Genomic DNA, 20,388 nt, shown 5'->3' on the forward strand with positions numbered 1-20,388 from the left:
TAAGTTCTAGGCGATAACAATTAAATACAGCTTTGCTCATTAAAGTTTACAGATTTGTCATTTATTAATAAACACAATAAAGTATATTTGTACATTTAATACTTTGTTAAAAAAGAAACCCAGAGGAAAGAAATTTCTGATAGCATTAAACGCCATTTGAGTAAATACAAAAATTCAAACGTTTACCTTAACCTTTTAACAAAGTTAATGCAGTATGTGGAATGTGACCAGACGTTACTTGATTTGTTAACGGCAAACGAAAGGGGGCCGGTAAAACCAAAAACCGATGAAACCGATTCCTTGTTTAGTCTAGACTAATTTACCCAAGCAAAAAGCACGTACAACAAGATATATAGCATTCTAAACGAGTGTGAAGGCACATTAGCGTGAGCGTTGCAAAAAAAAAAACAAAAAAAAACGTTGCATAGGAGTCGAATTTGTACAAAATTACAAGTTTAATATAATGTAAACTTTACTAATTAAAATTTTATCAAGTGTAGAAACAAAATAAAACGATATTGAATTTGTTTAAACAAATGTAATTAAAAAAAAAATGTAATCATATTGTATTCTTAAAAATAAAATTTTAATCTAGTTTGTATAACATAGAATTTTTAATTTTTTTTATAGTTCTTATTTTTTATAATTGAGTCTATCACAATATTTACAATATCTTGTTGACGTTGTTATAAACAACTTGGTAGATTTGGCTTTTGGGTTAGTTACATGAAGGTATGCAAAAACCACGTGATATTACGTCATTAGGTTAAACATTATCCTCGCGTTTGTAAGTCTACCGTTAACATCTTTTACCCCTTACTGTTAATAGGACTGAAACAAACATTTCGTCATATGACGTCATTGGGTTAACTATTATCCCCGCGTAGGTTATTTTCCCACCTATATATATCTCTTACCTCCTAAAGTGTAGAAATCTAAATATTTACCCACACTTTTACCTCGGTGAACATCAAAAACTTTAATTCCTACTTCCAGATACTTAAAAAATGATGTTTAGTGACCATATTATACTATACCACAAAATCAATCATAAAGATTAAATAATATATTTAAACCATGGTTTGGCTGTTTAAATATTGAAACATAGTGTTATTTACACCAACTTTAAAATTTTTACAGTCATTGGTGCGTACAAAACTGTTTTAAAAGAAGAAATATTATTTTTAAGCATAGCAATTTAAGAAGTTCGCTGCCCGATTCAATTTACTATCTTAAATCTTACGATATTAAAAGAAAAGTGGTTTAGCCCAGCATAGCATTTTATTTTATATGCTACTAAAACAATTGTCAATAAATTGTTGATATTTTGAAAAAAGATACAATTATCATAAAATTTAAAACACCGAAATTTGCAGTTTTAATTTGTAAAACCTCTAAATTTCTTTACAATGATTTAAACGCATCAGGTTACTTGGTTAACTAAGCCAAACATAGCAAGTTAAGCAAATCATTGTGAACAGGTGTTGGCGACATATTAACTTAAACGAGTTACGGATGTTTTAAAACGTTTATTATTAGTTATAGAAACCAGGTTGGTAAGAAATGGTATTTTACAGAAGAGTAAGTATACAGTTTAAAAAGAGTTATATTTTACGGAAGATATAAATTTAGCATTTTTTATCAATCAGTTTTTAACTAAAATTGTAATAAATAATCTATTGTCGATCTGTAGTTACATTGTATACACCAATTTTTGAAACTAAAACTGTATAATCATGACATAATCAGACGAACATTTAACATTGCGTAACTTGACAATATTGTAAATTACTTTTATACTTAGTAGGTAATTTCTTGTTGATTATCGTTGCGTGATATTGTGTTATGTTTTTCTCGCGTCGGGGACCTTAACAACTTTTGTCAAAGATTATCGTTTTCCAATTATAAATGTTATACTTTGTTTACTCTATTAAATACCCTGTTATTTTCGATTATAAGTCTCGAAAGTCAAGTAATCATTTGGATCACCAAAATGTAAAATATTATGAAATTGTTTTTGCTAAATTTAATGTTTTTTATTACCTATTACCAATTTGTAAATTTACTAATTTTAATTAAGTAATTATGTTTCTTTTTTAGAGTTAGTGTAATTAAAACATAATGTAAATAAGGCAAGTGCGCTAAACTTCAAAAATGTTTAAAGCAGTGAAGGATTTTCTTTAAGCGTGCACTATTTTGTTATTTTAAGGGTTATTTAAACTTTAATAAAGATAGGTATATTGGGTTTTAAAACCTTTGTTAATAATAATAAAGACTGTTGTCGGTCTGTAGTTACATTGTATACACCAATTTTTGAAACTAAAACTGTATAATCATGACATAACCAGACGAACATTTAACATTGCGTAACTTGACAATATTGTTAAATACTTTTATACTTAGTAGGTAATTTCTTGTTGATTATCGTTGCGTGATATTGTGTTATGTTTTTCTCGCGTCGGGGACTTTAACAACTTTTGTCAAATATTATTGTTTTCCAATTATAAATGTTATACTTTGTTTACTCTATTAAATACCCTGTTATTTTCGATTATAAGTCTCGAAAGTCAAGTAATCATTTGGATCACCAAAATGTAAAATATTGTGAAATTGTTTTTGCTAAATTTAATGTTTTTTATTACCTATTACCAATTTGTAAATTTACTAATTTTAATTAAGTAATTATGTTTCTTTTTTAGAGTTAGTGTAATTAAAACATAATGTAAATAAGGCAAGTGCGCTAAACTTAAAAAAATGTTTAAAGCAGTGAAGCATTTTTCTTTAAGCGTGCACTATTTTGTTATTTTAAGGGTTATTTAAACTTTAATAAAGATGGGTATATTGGGTTTTAAAACCTTTGTTAATAATAATAAAGATAAGCTCGAAAATGATGGAGTTTTTAGTTTTAAGGTTAAATTATCAAACCAATATGTTATTATGGAGGGGTCTGAAACTTCGATAAAAATTTTTGATAAACTAGAAAATGGATGCTAGTAAGTTTTTTTTTGCTTTTTTAGATAATTAATATAAAAATAAAATTGTACTGTTAAAATGACAACCTGATAATAATGATAGTGTTTAATAGTTTATTTTTTTAATATGATTGACCTTGTTATATTGCCTTATCATTTACTTGTCATTAATTTAAGTTAAACAAAGGTAAAAAAGTCTAGTTTAACAAAGGTAAGAAAGTCTATAAACTCAACGGCATGAAATCTAATTTTTGACTGTTGTTAAGTTTGGTGATTGGTAAATAACTTTACAGCGCTTAAAATGTGTGTTATAGATCACTTGTACGGTTTTCAAAAAAAAATAAAAAAAAAACGAAAGCGGGGCCGATAAAACCCAAAACCGATGAAACCGATTTCTTGTTTAGTCCCGACTAATTTACCCAAGCAAAAAGCACGTACAACGAGATTTATAGCGTCCTAAACGAGTGTGAAGGCAAATCAACGTAAGCCTAGCAAAAAAAAAAAAATGTTGCATAAAATTTAAATTTGTACAAAATTAAAAGTTTAGTATAATGTAAACTTAACCACTTAAAAATTTAACACAAGTAGAAACAAATTAAAACGATATTGAATTTGTTTAAACAAATATTATTTTTTAAGAAAAAATGTAATCATATTGTATTTTTAAAAATAAAATTTTAATCTAGTTTGTATAACATAGAATTTTTAATTTTTGTTATAGTTATTTTTTTATAATTTATTCTATCACAATATTTATAATATCTTGTTGACGTTGTTATAAACAACTTGGTAGATTTGGCTTTTGGGTTAGTTACAAAAAGGTATGCAAAAACCACGTGATATTACGTCATTAGGTTAAACATTATCCTCGCGTTTGTAAGTCTACCGTTAACATCTTTTACCCCTTACTGTTAATAGGACTGAAACAAACATTTCGTCATATGACGTCATTGGGTTAACTATTATCCCCGCGTAGGTTATTTTCCCACCTATATATATCTCTTACCTCCTAAAGTGTAAAAATCTAAATATTTACCAACACATTTACCCTCGGTGAACATCAAAAACTTTAATTCTTTACTTCGAGATACTTAAAAAATGATGTTTAGTGACCATATTATAATATACCACAAAATCAATCATAAAGATTAAATAATATATTTGAACCATGGTTTGGCTGTTTAAATATTGAAACATAGTGTTATTTACACCAACTTAATTTTTTACAGTCATTGGTGCGTACAAAACTGTTTTAAAAGTAAAAATATTATTTTTAAGCGAAAGAGTTAGCTGCCTAATCCAATTTACTATCTTAAACCTTATAATATTAGAAGAAAAGTGGTTTAGCCCAGCATAGCATTTTTATTTTATATGCTACTAAAACAATTGTTTTAAAAATACTTACTTGTTTTGTAAAAGCTATTTTTTGGTCAATAAATTGTTGATATTTTGGAAAAAGATACGAATATCATATAATATAAAACGCCAAAGTTTGCGGTTTTAATTTGTAAAACCTTTAAATTTTTTACAATGATTTTAACACATTGGGTTAATTAATCAACTATCCAAACATAGCAAGATAAGCAAATCTTTGTGAACAGGTGCGGGCGACGTATTAACTAAAATGAGTTACGGATGTTTTAAAACGTTTAATATTAGTAATAGAAAACAGTTTGGTAGAAATAGTGTTTTACAGAAGAGTGAGTATACAGTTTAAAAAGTGGAACAAAACGCCTTATATTGTACGGGAGGTTTAAGTTTAGCATTTTTTACGGAAGTTTTAAATTTAGCACACTAAAATAAAAATATTTGATTTTAGCTGTTATTTTTTTTCATCACATTTTTTAAACATTTTGCAAGAAAAGGAAACAAAAGCAATAACATATAAGTTAAAAAATGTCAAACTGATTGGCCAACATTAACAAAACCTTGTTTAAATATATAACCTCATATTGTTGTAGTATATATATATTGCTGTGGTTAAAACGTTTTTATATAGCAATAAACTTAACCTCTAGATTACATTAAAAAACTTTATTTTTTACACTTTGGGATATTTGAAAAAATCTTATTTAGTTATCATGTTATAATGCACTTTTTAACAAATAATAAAAATTTGATATTATGTTTAAACCACGGTTTTGCTGTTTGTGTCTTGAAACATAGTGTTATTTAATGTGCATTTTAAAAAGTAATAATTTTTTATTCTCTGTTTTATTTGCTCATATCGAGATTGGTAATCAAGTTGTAAAACGAAACATAAGTGAACTATGTACCTAATTTTGCGTTAGTTTACCAAACAAACTACAAAAAATGTAAACAGTACACTGTAGTTATTGTGAAACTACTCATTTTATTGTAGGTTTGTTATATTTACATTATTGACTGGAATTTAATACTGAACAAAAAACGCCCAATGGAAAATTAAAGTTTAAATTTTTGTATTATACACTGTTTAAATATTAATTGAAGTAAATTATATAAGTAGATATTACTAATGCTATTTTGTAACTAAATAAATTTTAATTTTTTTAAAGCTAAAGTTTAGTAGTACAGATATTTTAAAATTTAAAAAGGAAAATTTACAAGTATGACTATATTGGGTTTTAAATGGTTTATTGCTAATAACAAAGATAGTCTGATGAAAGCAGGAGTTTTGCAAAAGCTTCAATTATCAAACCAATATGTTGTTATGGATGGAAGTGGGACATTATCAATGTTTCATAGTAAACTACAGAAGGAACGCTAGTATGTTGTTATGTTTCATTAATGTAAAATTTATGTCTTGGTAGGAGTTACCGAAATGTGTACTGTACTGACTTAGTGCAGTAACTTGCATTGGGTAGTCTTAAATTTTGATTAATACTGTTGTTGTAAAATAAGAACACCGTATTTGCACAAAATATTTTTACATCTTAGAAATGTAAACCATTAAACCAAGAATTAAACCCTTTTTTGTTGTTTTAGCGGAAAGTATGAAAAACATCGTCAAAATATACAGAGTTTTTTTAAAAATATGAAAAATTGTGGAATTAAACCTATTATTTTATTTGATGGGTAAGAAAAAATAGTTAAATTTTGAATTTTTTTGCATCATTTATCAGTTTTAATATTTTTAATATTAACTATTAAATAACAAAAAATGTGGTTATATTAAAAAAATGTTTAAACATGATGTCAATAATCTTTTAGATTGCCATATATAAATTAACAACTAACAAAACCTAAAAAAATCAAAAATAGCGCTTTAGTCTAAATGCTGACTAGATCTTATAAATGTTTAAAACTAATATTTACCATTATTAAGATTTACGCACGAAGACAGTTTGGTTTATTACAAAGAAAGAAATAATGCAAGAGTACAAGAGTTATCGCATTTCTTTCAGAATAACCTGAAAAGTCATAATCTAAGAACAAGACCTTTGCTTAATGGTAAATAAACAAATGAATTATTTTGAACTTCACCAACTACAAGTATTTTGTTTACGCAACAAAATTCATAATAACATGAGCCTATAGCCTAAATATTCAGTGAGCAACTTTAAATGTTTTTTTTATTTTCACAGATCTTGTATTGAAACAGACTTTAGATGAGCTCCAAATACCATGGACAGTGGGTAAAGGAAATATTGACAGCCAAACAGTGACATTAGCCAACATATTAAATGTTTATGTTTTTGGCTATAGCACCAATTATTTAGCTCAAAGCCATAATGGATTTGTTAATTGTGAAAACTTCGAATGGGAGAATGTAAGATAAATATGTCATTATTTTTTTACTACTAAATTTATATAACTTTCTGAATTGTTTTCTTATTAAATTATGTTAAACATGTTACCCTTTTCTTTAATCGTTTAATAACTTAATGTGTTTCACGGTAAATTTTACAACGATTGATTAAATTTTACTAAACGAATTTTTATTATTTAAAATTGCTTTTAGTTAGTATTTACAAAAAAGAGGCAGAATGTCAAAATTAAATAGAATCTTAATCCCAAAGTCAAAAACGTATTATTACTTAATTTATCTTATTATGTTCGACTTATAGCCTATATGTTAAGAGTTAATTAATATATAAAAATTTTCTACAGGTACGTAGTGCTAACGGTCAAAATTACATCGAAGCAACAGTATTTAACGACGAAAAATTTCTACAATGTTTTGGAATTACACGGGAAGCGATGTGGTTCATGGCAGTTATACTTACCAACTTGAGCATGCAGAAATATGAAAAAATACGGAAATCTTTAGACGTTTGAGTTATTTTTTGATTTTGTAAAAAAACATACTTCTTTATTTTAAATTTACTCATTACTCAAAACCTAAAAACCAAATAAATAGTGCATTTTTAATGTTTAGGGCCAACGTATGAACGATAAACTTCATTCATATTTAAAATGGGCTTCAAATAATTATCAAGACGGTGAAATATTAAAGAATGTTCAAGCTCTGACAAGCGATCTCATGTCAGGTGATTTTAAATAACTGCTGTATTTCATAAGAGCATAGAATGCCATAAAAAGGATATATCAGTTTACATGGCAAATTACATTTTTATTAAAGGATTTTAAAAATAGGCAAAATAAATATTTTTTATGTAATAGAAACCGTTGTTAATGAGTTGGCAGTTAACATTGAAAGCGATTTAGAGAAATATAGAACTCCGAAAATCCATTCAAGCATTCTAAAAAGTTTAAAGAAAAATGTGAAACAAGATCCTGAGTTAATTGATTTGTTAAAATCCAATAAAGACAAAGCTGTGCCCGATGTAGGGCAATCTCAAAGCAAGAAAACAGAGCTTGGGTTGCAGTTGAGGAAGTTGAATTTACCAGATCACTTGTTAGATCTTCTTAACGACCAAGAAAACCTGGTTGAATTTCCGCTAAATGTCCATTTAAGGGTTCTTATGGCCGATCCGTCGATGTCTGAATCTTCACATGCACTTACAAAGCTAATAAGGAAAAAAATGTACGAGCTAGTAGCATTAAAAAATAACCTGCAGATAGTAGAATATGATACTGTTGACGCAGAGTACAAAGAAACTGAAATGATGACAATTCAGCCGTCAAGTAAGCATTACTAGCTTTTTATTTTATTTTTTTTTATATATATTTTTTTCCATATTACCTTAAGGTGATAGGTTTTATATTTTTTATTGGGGAAGGGTGTCCTGTTATGACGTGATCGAGCTATCCGTAAACGCCGGGCTCAAGGGCGAATAGTGTAACGTTGGTGCGGCTCAAACCCGAAACCTTTCGGCTCGTAGTCCAACGCCATGACCGGTTCGCCGACTTAATAGCTTTTTATTACCCTAAAGTTATACCTAGTCAGTTCATATAAATGAGTGTTTATTGTTTATTTTTTTTTTCTCAAATGCAAATGCTAGCGGTTAAACTATATATTAAATAGGTACTAAGAAATGTAAAATTTATATAATTTTTTTATATCTTTTTTTTTCGTTTTTTGACAGATCAAGAAATCTTAAAAGCGCCCATGAAAGTCAAAATGCGACATCTAGCGAGTGAAATAATTAGTCCGTTTAATTTTAATATTTTCACCCAAAGTGTTAATTCGATTGCAGATGAGTTGAAATTATTGGCCCTCGCTTCCATATATTGGGTAGAAAAAGCAAAACCAAGTGACCAAGTGATTAAGGGCCTAGCGACGGTTGTAGCTTTGGTATATACCAGAAATTCCGAAGAATTTAGAAACGCAAAGGGTCTTGATATTCAACCAGGCCGCGCTCGTTTTCGTGCTGACGATGTGAACTTCTCGACACAATGGCAGTTATGTTTGTTAGAGGTCATTAATTTTAACAAGTTGTTAGAATGCCCTTATCCCATTACACAAGTTGGTAAAGTGTTCTGTGGTTTCTTGTTTTCGCGCATTTTGGCAAACCCGATTGATCCAGAGAGCGTGTTTAGACTTGGATCTTCTTCAATGGATACGTACAAAAACATTTACAGCGTTCTGAATCAGTGTGAGCGTTAGGCTTTGTTTTTAGATCCTAAAAACTAAAACTGTATTAATTAACCAACTACATTAGATGCATTTTTATAGTCATTAAACCTAATAAAAAGGGCTTTATTACAAAAAAACCTTGGTATGTTAAAATTGATATTGAAAATATTGTATATATTATACTGTTGTAAATTCTATATTGTTATAAATCTGTATATATATAAAAAAAATGTAAATTAATTTTAAAAAATGTATGTCCTTAGTTCAAACTTAATCATTAAATAATTATATATCCCTCAAACTTAATTATTATAGAATTATAATAGCTTACATATAAACAAATAATTGTAAAAAACGAATTTAACATATACAAATATTTAACATACGTACCGCTAAAGCCCATTTTAAGAGCGTACTTTTTAACTTTAAATAATAATTTTTATTTCAATTTTTTTTATATAATTTATTTAAAACTTAATATTAACTGAACGTGATATGTGAAATGTATTTTAATCTATAACTGCTGTTTTTAAATGGGTGTTTTAATTGATTTGGATATTAGAATTCTCGAATTTTTACCTATAGATATTAGTAAAATTATTATTTATAGGATCATACCAAACAAATAGAACAATTTTTAAGAAATTATTTTAAATAAAATTGACAAAATCTCCTGATTTGGTGTTTAGCTATATGGTAGTAACATGACAGTAATCACACTAAATAAATTATTTATAGTTTCCCAAACAAACAACCCCAGTGATTTTTAAATGTTTATAATATTTAATCCATCACAATATTAACTATAATCTTTTGTTAACGTTGATATTTACCATGTATTAGATTTGGGTTTAGGGTTAGCTATTAAAATACCAACATCACGCGATATGATGTCATTGGGTTAAATTATCATCCTTGTGTTCGTAATGCCCCTGTTGTTAAAATAAATTCCTACCCTTACTGTTGTAAAGATTTATACAAACACCACGCTATAAGACGCCATTGGGTTAAATATTATCCCCGCGTAGGTTATTTCCCTAATTGCATAGACATATTTCTTACCTCCCAATGTTGAGTTTTTTTTTGTCTACTACGCCGTTTTAAAATACAAGATTCTTAGTTATTATTTAAAATTTTTTCTTACACAAAATAAAAAATATTTGATTTTAGCTGTTATTTTTTTTCATCAACTTTTTTAAACATTTTGCAAAAAAATAGTAACATAATAGCAATAAAATTTAAGTTAAAAAACGTCAAATTAATTGACCAACTTTGACAGACCTTGTCTAAATATATAACCTTCTATAGTAATATTGTTTTGGTTAAAGTGTTTATATATATACCAACACACTCAACCTCTATATAACATTAAAAAAAACATTTAACCAAGAAAATTCTTTAAAAATATTTGAAATTACACGGAAAGCAATGAGGTTCATGGCGGTGGTTTTCACAAAGGACAGTTATCAAAAGTACAAACCAGTTCAGGATTTTTTAAAAGTATGATTTTTGTTTGTTTTAAATAATCAGTTATTTTAAATTCAACAAACATTTTTTTTAAAACAAAAAATAAGTTCTAGGCGATAACAATTAAATACAGCTTTGCTCATTAAAGTTTACAGATTTGTCATTTATTAATAAACACAATAAAGTATATTTGTACATTTAATACTTTGTTAAAAAAGAAACCCAGAGGAAAGAAATTTCTGATAGCATTAAACGCCATTTGAGTAAATACAAAAATTCAAACGTTTACCTTAACCTTTTAACAAAGTTAATGCAGTATGTGGAATGTGACCAGACGTTACTTGATTTGTTAACGGCAAACGAAAGGGGGCCGGTAAAACCAAAAACCGATGAAACCGATTCCTTGTTTAGTCTAGACTAATTTACCCAAGCAAAAAGCACGTACAACAAGATATATAGCATTCTAAACGAGTGTGAAGGCACATTAGCGTGAGCGTTGCAAAAAAAAAAACAAAAAAAAACGTTGCATAGGAGTCGAATTTGTACAAAATTACAAGTTTAATATAATGTAAACTTTACTAATTAAAATTTTATCAAGTGTAGAAACAAAATAAAACGATATTGAATTTGTTTAAACAAATGTAATTAAAAAAAAAATGTAATCATATTGTATTCTTAAAAATAAAATTTTAATCTAGTTTGTATAACATAGAATTTTTAATTTTTTTTATAGTTCTTATTTTTTATAATTGAGTCTATCACAATATTTACAATATCTTGTTGACGTTGTTATAAACAACTTGGTAGATTTGGCTTTTGGGTTAGTTACATGAAGGTATGCAAAAACCACGTGATATTACGTCATTAGGTTAAACATTATCCTCGCGTTTGTAAGTCTACCGTTAACATCTTTTACCCCTTACTGTTAATAGGACTGAAACAAACATTTCGTCATATGACGTCATTGGGTTAACTATTATCCCCGCGTAGGTTATTTTCCCACCTATATATATCTCTTACCTCCTAAAGTGTAGAAATCTAAATATTTACCCACACTTTTACCTCGGTGAACATCAAAAACTTTAATTCCTACTTCCAGATACTTAAAAAATGATGTTTAGTGACCATATTATACTATACCACAAAATCAATCATAAAGATTAAATAATATATTTAAACCATGGTTTGGCTGTTTAAATATTGAAACATAGTGTTATTTACACCAACTTTAAAATTTTTACAGTCATTGGTGCGTACAAAACTGTTTTAAAAGAAGAAATATTATTTTTAAGCATAGCAATTTAAGAAGTTCGCTGCCCGATTCAATTTACTATCTTAAATCTTACGATATTAAAAGAAAAGTGGTTTAGCCCAGCATAGCATTTTATTTTATATGCTACTAAAACAATTGTCAATAAATTGTTGATATTTTGAAAAAAGATACAATTATCATAAAATTTAAAACACCGAAATTTGCAGTTTTAATTTGTAAAACCTCTAAATTTCTTTACAATGATTTAAACGCATCAGGTTACTTGGTTAACTAAGCCAAACATAGCAAGTTAAGCAAATCATTGTGAACAGGTGTTGGCGACATATTAACTTAAACGAGTTACGGATGTTTTAAAACGTTTATTATTAGTTATAGAAACCAGGTTGGTAAGAAATGGTATTTTACAGAAGAGTAAGTACAGTTTAAAAAGGGTTATATTTTACGGAAGATATAAATTTAGCATTTTTTATCAATCAGTTTTTAACTAAAATTGTAATAAATAATCTATTGTCGATCTGTAGTTACATTGTATACACCAATTTTTGAAACTAAAACTGTATAATCATGACATAATCAGACGAACATTTAACATTGCGTAACTTGACAATATTGTAAATTACTTTTATACTTAGTAGGTAATTTCTTGTTGATTATCGTTGCGTGATATTGTGTTATGTTTTTCTCGCGTCGGGGACCTTAACAACTTTTGTCAAAGATTATCGTTTTCCAATTATAAATGTTATACTTTGTTTACTCTATTAAATACCCTGTTATTTTCGATTATAAGTCTCGAAAGTCAAGTAATCATTTGGATCACCAAAATGTAAAATATTATGAAATTGTTTTTGCTAAATTTAATGTTTTTTATTACCTATTATCAATTTGTAGATTTACTAATTTTAATTAAGTAATTATGTTTCTTTTTTAGAGTTAGTGTAATTAAAACATAATGTAAATAAGGCAAGTGCGCTAAACTTAAAAAAATGTTTAAAGCAGTGAAGGATTTTCTTTAAGCGTGCACTATTTTGTTATTTTAAGGGTTATTTAAACTTTAATAAAGATGGGTATATTGGGTTTTAAAACCTTTGTTAATAATAATAAAGACAAGCTCGAAAATGATGGAGTTTTTAGTTTTAAGGTTAAATTATCAAACCAATATGTTATTATGGAGGGGTCTGAAACTTCGATAAAAATTTTTGATAAACTAGAAAATGGATGCTAGTAAGTTTTTTTTTGCTTTTTTAGATAATTAATATAAAAATAAAATTGTACTGTTAAAATGACAACCTGATAATAATGATAGTGTTTAATAGTTTATTTTTTTAATATGATTGACCTTGTTATATTGCCTTATCATTTACTTGTCATTAATTTAAGTTAAACAAAGGTAAAAAAGTCTAGTTTAACAAAGGTAAGAAAGTCTATAAACTCAACGGCATGAAATCTAATTTTTGACTGTTGTTAAGTTTGGTGATTGGTAAATAACTTTACAGCGCTTAAAATGTGTGTTATAGATCACTTGTACGGTTTTCAAAAAAAAAATAAAAAAAAAACGAAAGCGGGGCCGATAAAACCCAAAACCGATGAAACCGATTTCTTGTTTAGTCCCGACTAATTTACCCAAGCAAAAAGCACGTACAACGAGATTTATAGCGTCCTAAACGAGTGTGAAGGCAAATTAACGTGAGCCTAGCAAAAAAACAAAAAAATGTTGCATAAAATTTAAATTTGTACAAAATTAAAAGTTTAGTATAATGTAAACTTAACCACTTAAAAATTTAACACGTGTAGAAACAAAATAAAACGATATTGAATTTGTTTAAACAAATATTATTTTTTAAAAAAAAATGTAATCATATTGTATTTTTAAAAATAAAATTTTAATCTAGTTTGTATAACATAGAATTTTTAATTTTCGTTATAGTTATTTTTTTATAATTTATTCTATCACAATATTTATAATATTTTGTTGACGTTGTTATAAACAACTTGGTAGATTTGGCTTTTGGGTTAGTTACAAAAAGGTATGCAAAAACTACGTGATATTACGTCATTAGGTTAAACATTATCCTCGCGTTTGTAAGTCTACCGTTAACATCTTTTACCCCTTACTGTTAATAGGACTGAAACAAACATTTCGTCATATGACGTCATTGGGTTAACTATTATCCCCGCGTAGGTTATTTCCCCACCTATATATATATATCTTACCTCCTAAAGTGTAAAAATCTAAATATTTACCAACACATTTACCCTCGGTGAACATCAAAAACTTTAATTCTTTACTTCGAGATACTCAAAAAATGATGTTTAAAGACCCTATTATAATATACCACAAAATCAATCATAAAGATTAAATAATATATTTGAACCATGGTTTGGCTGTTTAAATATATTAAAACATAGTGTTATTTACACCAACTTAATTTTTTACAGTCATTGGTGCGTACAAAACTGTTTTAAAAGTAAAAATATTATTTTTAAGCGAAAAAGTTAGCTGCCTAATCCAATTTACTATCTTAAACCTTATAATATTAGAAGAAAAGTGGTTTAGCCCAGCATAGCATTTTTATTTTATATGCTACTAAAACAATTGTTTTAAAAATACTTACTTGTTTTGTAAAAGCTATTTTTTGGTCAATAAATTGTTGATATTTTGGAAAAAGATACGAATATCATATAATATAAAACGCCAAAGTTTGCGGTTTTAATTTGTAAAACCTTTAAATTTTTTACAATGATTTTAACACATTGGGTTAATTAATCAACTATCCAAACATAGCAAGATAAGCAAATCTTTGTGAACAGGTGCGGGCGACGTATTAACTAAAATGAGTTACGGATGTTTTAAAACGTTTAATATTAGTAATAGAAAACAGTTTGGTAGAAATAGTGTTTTACAGAAGAGTGAGTATACAGTTTAAAAAGTGGAACAAAACGCCTTATATTGTACGGGAGGTTTAAGTTTAGCATTTTTTACGGAAGTTTTAAATTTAGCACACTAAAATAAAAATATTTGATTTTAGCTGTTATTTTTTTTCATCACATTTTTTAAACATTTTGCAAGAAAAGGAAACAAAAGCAATAACATATAAGTTAAAAAATGTCAAACTGATTGGCCAACATTAACAAAACCTTGTTTAAATATATAACCTCATATTGTTGTAGTATATATATATTGCTGTGGTTAAAACGTTTTTATATAGCAATAAACTTAACCTCTAGATTACATTAAAAAACTTTATTTTTTACACTTTGGGATATTTGAAAAAATCTTATTTAGTTATCATGTTATAATGCACTTTTTAACAAATAATAAAAATTTGATATTATGTTTAAACCACGGTTTTGCTGTTTGTGTCTTGAAACATAGTGTTATTTAATGTGCATTTTAAAAAGTAATAATTTTTTATTCTCTGTTTTATTTGCTCATATCGAGATTGGTAATCAAGTTGTAAAACGAAACATAAGTGAACTATGTACCTAATTTTGCGTTAGTTTACCAAACAAACTACAAAAAATGTAAACAGTACACTGTAGTTATTGTGAAACTACTCATTTTATTGTAGGTTTGTTATATTTACATTATTGACTGGAATTTAATACTGAACAAAAAACACCCAATGGAAAATTAAAGTTTAAATTTTTGTATTATACACTGTTTAAATATTAATTGAAGTAAATTATATAAGTAGATATTACTAATGCTATTTTGTAACTAAATAAATTTTAATTTTTTTAAAGCTAAAGTTTAGTAGTACAGATATTTTAAAATTTAAAAAGGAAAATTTATAAGTATGACTATATTGGGTTTTAAATGGTTTATTGCTAATAACAAAGATAGTCTGATGAAAGCAGGAGTTTTGCAAAAGCTTCAATTATCAAACCAATATGTTGTTATGGATGGAAGTGGGACATTATCAATGTTTCATAGTAAACTACAGAAGGAACGCTAGTATGTTGTTATGTTTCATTAATGTAAAATTTATGTCTTGGTAGGAGTTACCGAAATGTGTACTGTACTGACTTAGTGCAGTAACTTGCATTGGGTAGTCTTAAATTTTGATTAATACTGTTGTTGTAAAATAAGAACACCGTATTTGCACAAAATATTTTTACATCTTAGAAATGTAAACCATTAAACCAAGAATTAAACCCTTTTTTGTTGTTTTAGCGGAAAGTATGAAAAACATCGTCAAAATATACAGAGTTTTTTTAAAAATATGAAAAATTGTGGAATTAAACCTATTATTTTATTTGATGGGTAAGAAAAAATAGTTAAATTTTAAATTTTTTTGCATCATTTATCAGTTTTAATATTTTTAATATTAAGTATTAAATAACAAAAAATATGGTTATATTAAAAAAATGTTTAAACATGATGTCAATGATCTTTTAGATTGCCATATATAAATTAACAACTAACAAAACCTAAAAAATTCAAAAATAGCGCTTTAGTCTAAATGCTGACTAGATCTTATGAATGTTTAAAACTAATATTTAACATAATTTAGATTTAAGCACGAAGACAGTTTGGTTTATTACAAAGAAAGAAATAATGCAAGAGTACAAGAGTTATCGCATTTCTTTCAGAATAACCTGAAAAGTCATAATCTAACAACCCCTTTGCTTAATGGTAAATAAACAAATGAATTATTTTGAACTTTATCAACTACAAGTATTTTGTTTACGCAACAAAATTCATAATAACATGAGCCTATAGCCTAAATATTCGGTGAGCAACTTTAAATGTTTTTTTTTATTTTCACAGATCTTGTATTGAAACAGACTTTAGATGAGCTCCAAATACCATGGACAATGGGTAAAGGAAATATTGACAGCCAAACAGTGACATTAGCCAACATATTAAATGTTTATGTTTTTGGCTATAGCACCAATTATTTAGCTCAAAGCCATAATGGATTTGTTAATTATGAAAACTTTGAATGGGAGAAAGTAAGATAAATATGTCATTGCTTTTTTTACCACTAAATTTAAATAACTTTCTGAATTGTTTTCTTATTAAATTATGTTAAACATATTAGAACTACCCTTTTCTTTAATCGTTTAATAACTTAATGTGTTTTACGGTAAATTTTACAACAATTGATTATATTTTACTTGATTAAATTAAAATTGTTTTTAGTTAGTATTTACAAAAAAGGGGCAGAATGTCAAAATTAAATAGAATCTTATTCCCCAAAGTCAAAAATGTATTATTACTTAATTTATCTTATTATGTTTGACTTATAGCCTATATGTTAAGAGTTAATTAATATATAAAAATAAATTACATGTAGTTTTTTAAATGTATGGTTTCTACAGGTACGTAATGCTGACGGTCAAAATTACATCGAAGCAATATTATTTAACAACGAAAAATTTCTACAATGTTTTGGAATTACACGAGAAGCAATGTGGTTCATGGAAGTTGTACTCACCGACTTGAGCATGCAGAAATATGAAACAATACGGGAATCTTTAGACGTTATTTTTTGATTTTGTGAAAAAACACACTCATTTATTTTAAATTTACTTATTCCTACACTAATTTGCATGAGACAGTTTATGGATTAGACATAAAATAGCCATTCTTTATTTGCCATTGCTTATTTAAATAAAACTGAGAGGTATACGTATTTTGTCTAATTATTAACCATTACATTGGTAAATAACGTTAATGGAGCAAAAGCACCACTACATCGGTTTACCAAATAAATTGTGCGTTTTTAATGTTTAGGGTCAACGTATGAACGATAAACTTCATTCATTTTTAAAATGGGCTTCAAATAATTATCAAGACGGTGAAATATTAAACAATGTACAAGCTCTGACAAGCGGTCTCGTGTCAGGTGAATTTAAATAACTGCTATATTCTAAAAGATCATAGAATGCTATAAATATGATATATCAGTTTACATGGCATATTAAATTTCTATTAAAGGGTTCTAAAAATAGGCAAAATAAATATTTTTTATGTAATAGAAACCGTTGTTAATGAGTTGGCATTTAACATTGAAAGCGATTTAGAGAAATATAGAACTCCGAAAATTCATACCAGCATCCTAAAAAGTTTAAAGAAAAATGTGAAACAAGATCCTGGGTTAATTGATTTGTTAAAATCCAATAAAGACAAAGCTGTGCCCGATGTAGGGCAATCTCAAAGCGAAAAAACAGAGCTTGGGTTGCTGTTGAGGAAGTTGAATTTATCAGATCATTTGTTAGATCTTCTTAACAACCAAGAAAACCTGGTTGAATTTCCTCTAAATGTTCATTTAAGGGTTCTTATGGCCGACCCGTCAATGTCTAAATCTCCACGTGCAATTACAAAGCTAATAAGGAAGAAAATGTACGAGCTAGTAGCATTGAAAAACAACCTGCAGATAGTAGAATATGATACAGTTGACGCAGAGTACAAAGAAACGGAAATGATGACAATTCAGCCGTCAAGTAAGCATGATAATTTTTTATTAGCCTAAAGTCATACCTAGTCAGTTCATATAAATGTGTTTTATGGTTTATTTATTTTACACAGGGCAAATGTTACCGGTAAAGTATATTTTAAAATTCAGGTTTTATCCTAGAAAATGTAAAATTTATATAATTTTTTATAATTTTTTTCTTTTTTTGACAGATCAAGAAATCTTAAAAGCGCCCATGATAGCCAAAATGCGACATCTAGCGAGTGAAATTCTAAGTCCGTTTAATTTTGATATTTTCAATCAAAGTGTTAATTTATTTACAGATGAGTTAAAATTATTGGCCCTCGCTTCCATATATTGGGTAGAAAAGGCAGAACCAAGTGACCATATGATTAAAGCCTTGGCAACTGTGGTTGCTCTGGTATTCACTAATACCTTGGAGAAATTTGAGAATGCAAAAAAAGAAGTTGCCCAAACCCGTTACGTGCGTTTTGATGCTAATGGCATTAACACATCGACACAATGGCAGTTATGTATGTTAGAGATCATCAATTTTAACAAGTTGTTAGATTGCCCTTATCCCACCACGCAAGTCAGCAAAGTTTTCTGTGGTAACTTGTTTCTGCGCATTTTCTCAAACTCAAAGAAGCCCGAATCCTTGTTAAGTCACGAGTCTCCTGCAAAGAGTACGTACAAGAGGATTTACAGCATCCTGAATCAATGTGAACGTTAAGTTATATATTTAACGCACACAATTTGTACATTCAAACACTAAAAACGTGAACTGTGTCAATTACCTAATCCTTTGCCCTATATATAATTTTATAATTTGTTTGATTTTAATAAAAAAAAATTTTAAACTAAAAAAAAGTTTGTTATATAAAAAAGATATTGAAAATATTGTATATATTATATTGTTATAAATTCTATATCGTTATAAAATTGTATATATATATAAAAAAATGTAAATTAATTTTAAAAAATGTATGTATTTAACTTAATCAGTGTAGAATTGTATATCTTGTTTTTTATATTTTACTTTACTTTTTAAACCATAACTTTAAATCCGAAAGTTCTGTTTTTTAATGAAATAGCTCACATACGTACAAATAAATGTAAAAAATGATTTCAACTTATATAAATATTTAACATACGTACCTTTAAAGCTATTTTAAAAGCTTGCTTTTCACCACGAATAATAATAAATTTAACAACTTTATATAGGCGAAGCCTTTTTCTTTTAAACTTTAAAACTTAATATTAACTGGTTGTGATATGTGAAATATTTTTTAATTAAAAATTTTAATTTGTATATACTTTATTAAATGGGTGTTTTGATTAATTTGAAGATTGAATAACTGGTCGAATTTTATTAGATATAATTTTAGCGATAAAATACTTTTATTATTTAATATTGGTAAAAAAATATTTAGGCCTATTAATTGTGGAATCATTTTTAACGAATTAAACAATTTTTATGAAATAATTTTAAATAAAATTGACAAACCCCCGATTTGATCTTAAGCTGTTATTTTTTGTATTAGGGTTTTTAGCATTCGGTCAAAAATAGTAACATATCAGTAACAACATTTTTAAATGTTTATAATATTTAATTCATCGCAATATTAACTATAATCTTTTGTTAACGTTTATATTTACAACTTGGTAGATTAGGGTTTTGGGTTAGCTATGAAATACCAACATCACGCCATATGTCGTCATTGGGCTAAATTATCATCTTTGTGTTCGTAATTCTCCTGTTGTTAAAGTAAATTCCTACCCTTACTGTTGTAAAGATTTATACAAACACCACGCTATATGACGTCATTGGGTTAAATATTATTTCCGCGTGGGTTATTTCCCTAATTGCATAGACATATTTTTTGCCCCTTAATGTTGAGTTTTTATTTTTGTCCACTACGCTTTTTAAAAATATAAGATTATCAATTATTATTTAATATAATATTTTTAACACAAAAAAAATATTTGATTTTAGCTGTTATTTTTTTTCATCAACTTTTTTAAATATTTTGCAAAAAATAGTAATATATCTTACCTCCTAAAGTGTAAAAATCTAAATATTTACCAACACTTTTACCTTGGTGAACATCAAAAACTTTAATTCTTTACTTCGAGATACTTAAAAAATAATGTTTAGTGACCATATTATAATATACCACAAAAACAATCATAAAGATTAATAGCATTTTTATTTTATATGCTACTAAAACAATTGTTTTAAAATTACTTACTTAAATTTGCAGTTTTAATTTGTAAAACCTTGAAATTTTT

At 27.1% G+C, this 20,388-nt stretch overlaps 2 protein-coding genes across 3 annotated transcripts; both read left to right on the top strand.

Annotated features, from left to right (window-relative positions):
* Positions 1 to 1,508: 1,508 nt before the first annotated feature.
* LOC145752803 (uncharacterized) lies at positions 1,509 to 9,403 on the top strand. 2 transcript variants are annotated; one of them, XM_082569144.1, is made up of 8 exons: positions 1,509 to 5,720; positions 5,940 to 6,029; positions 6,280 to 6,404; positions 6,539 to 6,723; positions 7,065 to 7,226; positions 7,333 to 7,444; positions 7,578 to 8,042; positions 8,555 to 9,403. In XM_082569144.1, exons 1-8 carry the CDS (start codon positions 5,563 to 5,565, stop codon positions 8,962 to 8,964), a joined length of 1,707 nt encoding a protein of 568 aa, XP_082425270.1. In that variant the 5' UTR covers positions 1,509 to 5,562; the 3' UTR covers positions 8,965 to 9,403. The 2 variants fall into 2 exon arrangements, with proteins under 2 accessions (XP_082425270.1, XP_082425269.1); XM_082569143.1 differs by having other exon boundaries at positions 1,512 to 5,720; positions 8,444 to 9,398.
* A 2,615-nt stretch (positions 9,404 to 12,018) lies between these two features.
* On the top strand, positions 12,019 to 19,242 carry LOC145752968 (single-strand DNA endonuclease ASTE1-like). The gene is made up of 8 exons (XM_082569348.1): positions 12,019 to 15,629; positions 15,849 to 15,938; positions 16,189 to 16,310; positions 16,446 to 16,630; positions 17,000 to 17,161; positions 17,415 to 17,526; positions 17,660 to 18,124; positions 18,309 to 19,242. The coding sequence occupies exons 1-8, from the start codon at positions 15,472 to 15,474 to the stop codon at positions 18,827 to 18,829; spliced, it is 1,815 nt and encodes a 604-aa protein (XP_082425474.1). The 5' UTR covers positions 12,019 to 15,471; the 3' UTR covers positions 18,830 to 19,242.
* The last annotated feature ends 1,146 nt before the right edge of the window (positions 19,243 to 20,388 follow it).

Source organism: Corella eumyota, chromosome 5, assembly GCF_963082875.1.
Source record: "Corella eumyota chromosome 5, kaCorEumy4.1, whole genome shotgun sequence".
NCBI lineage: Eukaryota > Metazoa > Chordata > Ascidiacea > Phlebobranchia > Corellidae > Corella > Corella eumyota.

Coding starts and splice junctions, on each gene's coding strand:
- LOC145752803 (XM_082569143.1), top strand. CDS start 5,563: ATGACTATATTGGGTTTTAAATGGTTTATTGCTAATAACAAAGATAGT. Junction 6,724..7,064: donor AAAACTTCGAATGGGAGAAT/GTAAGATAAATA, acceptor AATTTTCTACAG/GTACGTAGTGCTAACGGTCA. Junction 8,043..8,443: donor GATGACAATTCAGCCGTCAA/GTAAGCATTACT, acceptor GTTTTTTGACAG/ATCAAGAAATCTTAAAAGCG.
- LOC145752968 (XM_082569348.1), top strand. CDS start 15,472: ATGACTATATTGGGTTTTAAATGGTTTATTGCTAATAACAAAGATAGT. Junction 16,311..16,445: donor AACAACCCCTTTGCTTAATG/GTAAATAAACAA, acceptor TTATTTTCACAG/ATCTTGTATTGAAACAGACT. Junction 16,631..16,999: donor AAAACTTTGAATGGGAGAAA/GTAAGATAAATA, acceptor TGGTTTCTACAG/GTACGTAATGCTGACGGTCA.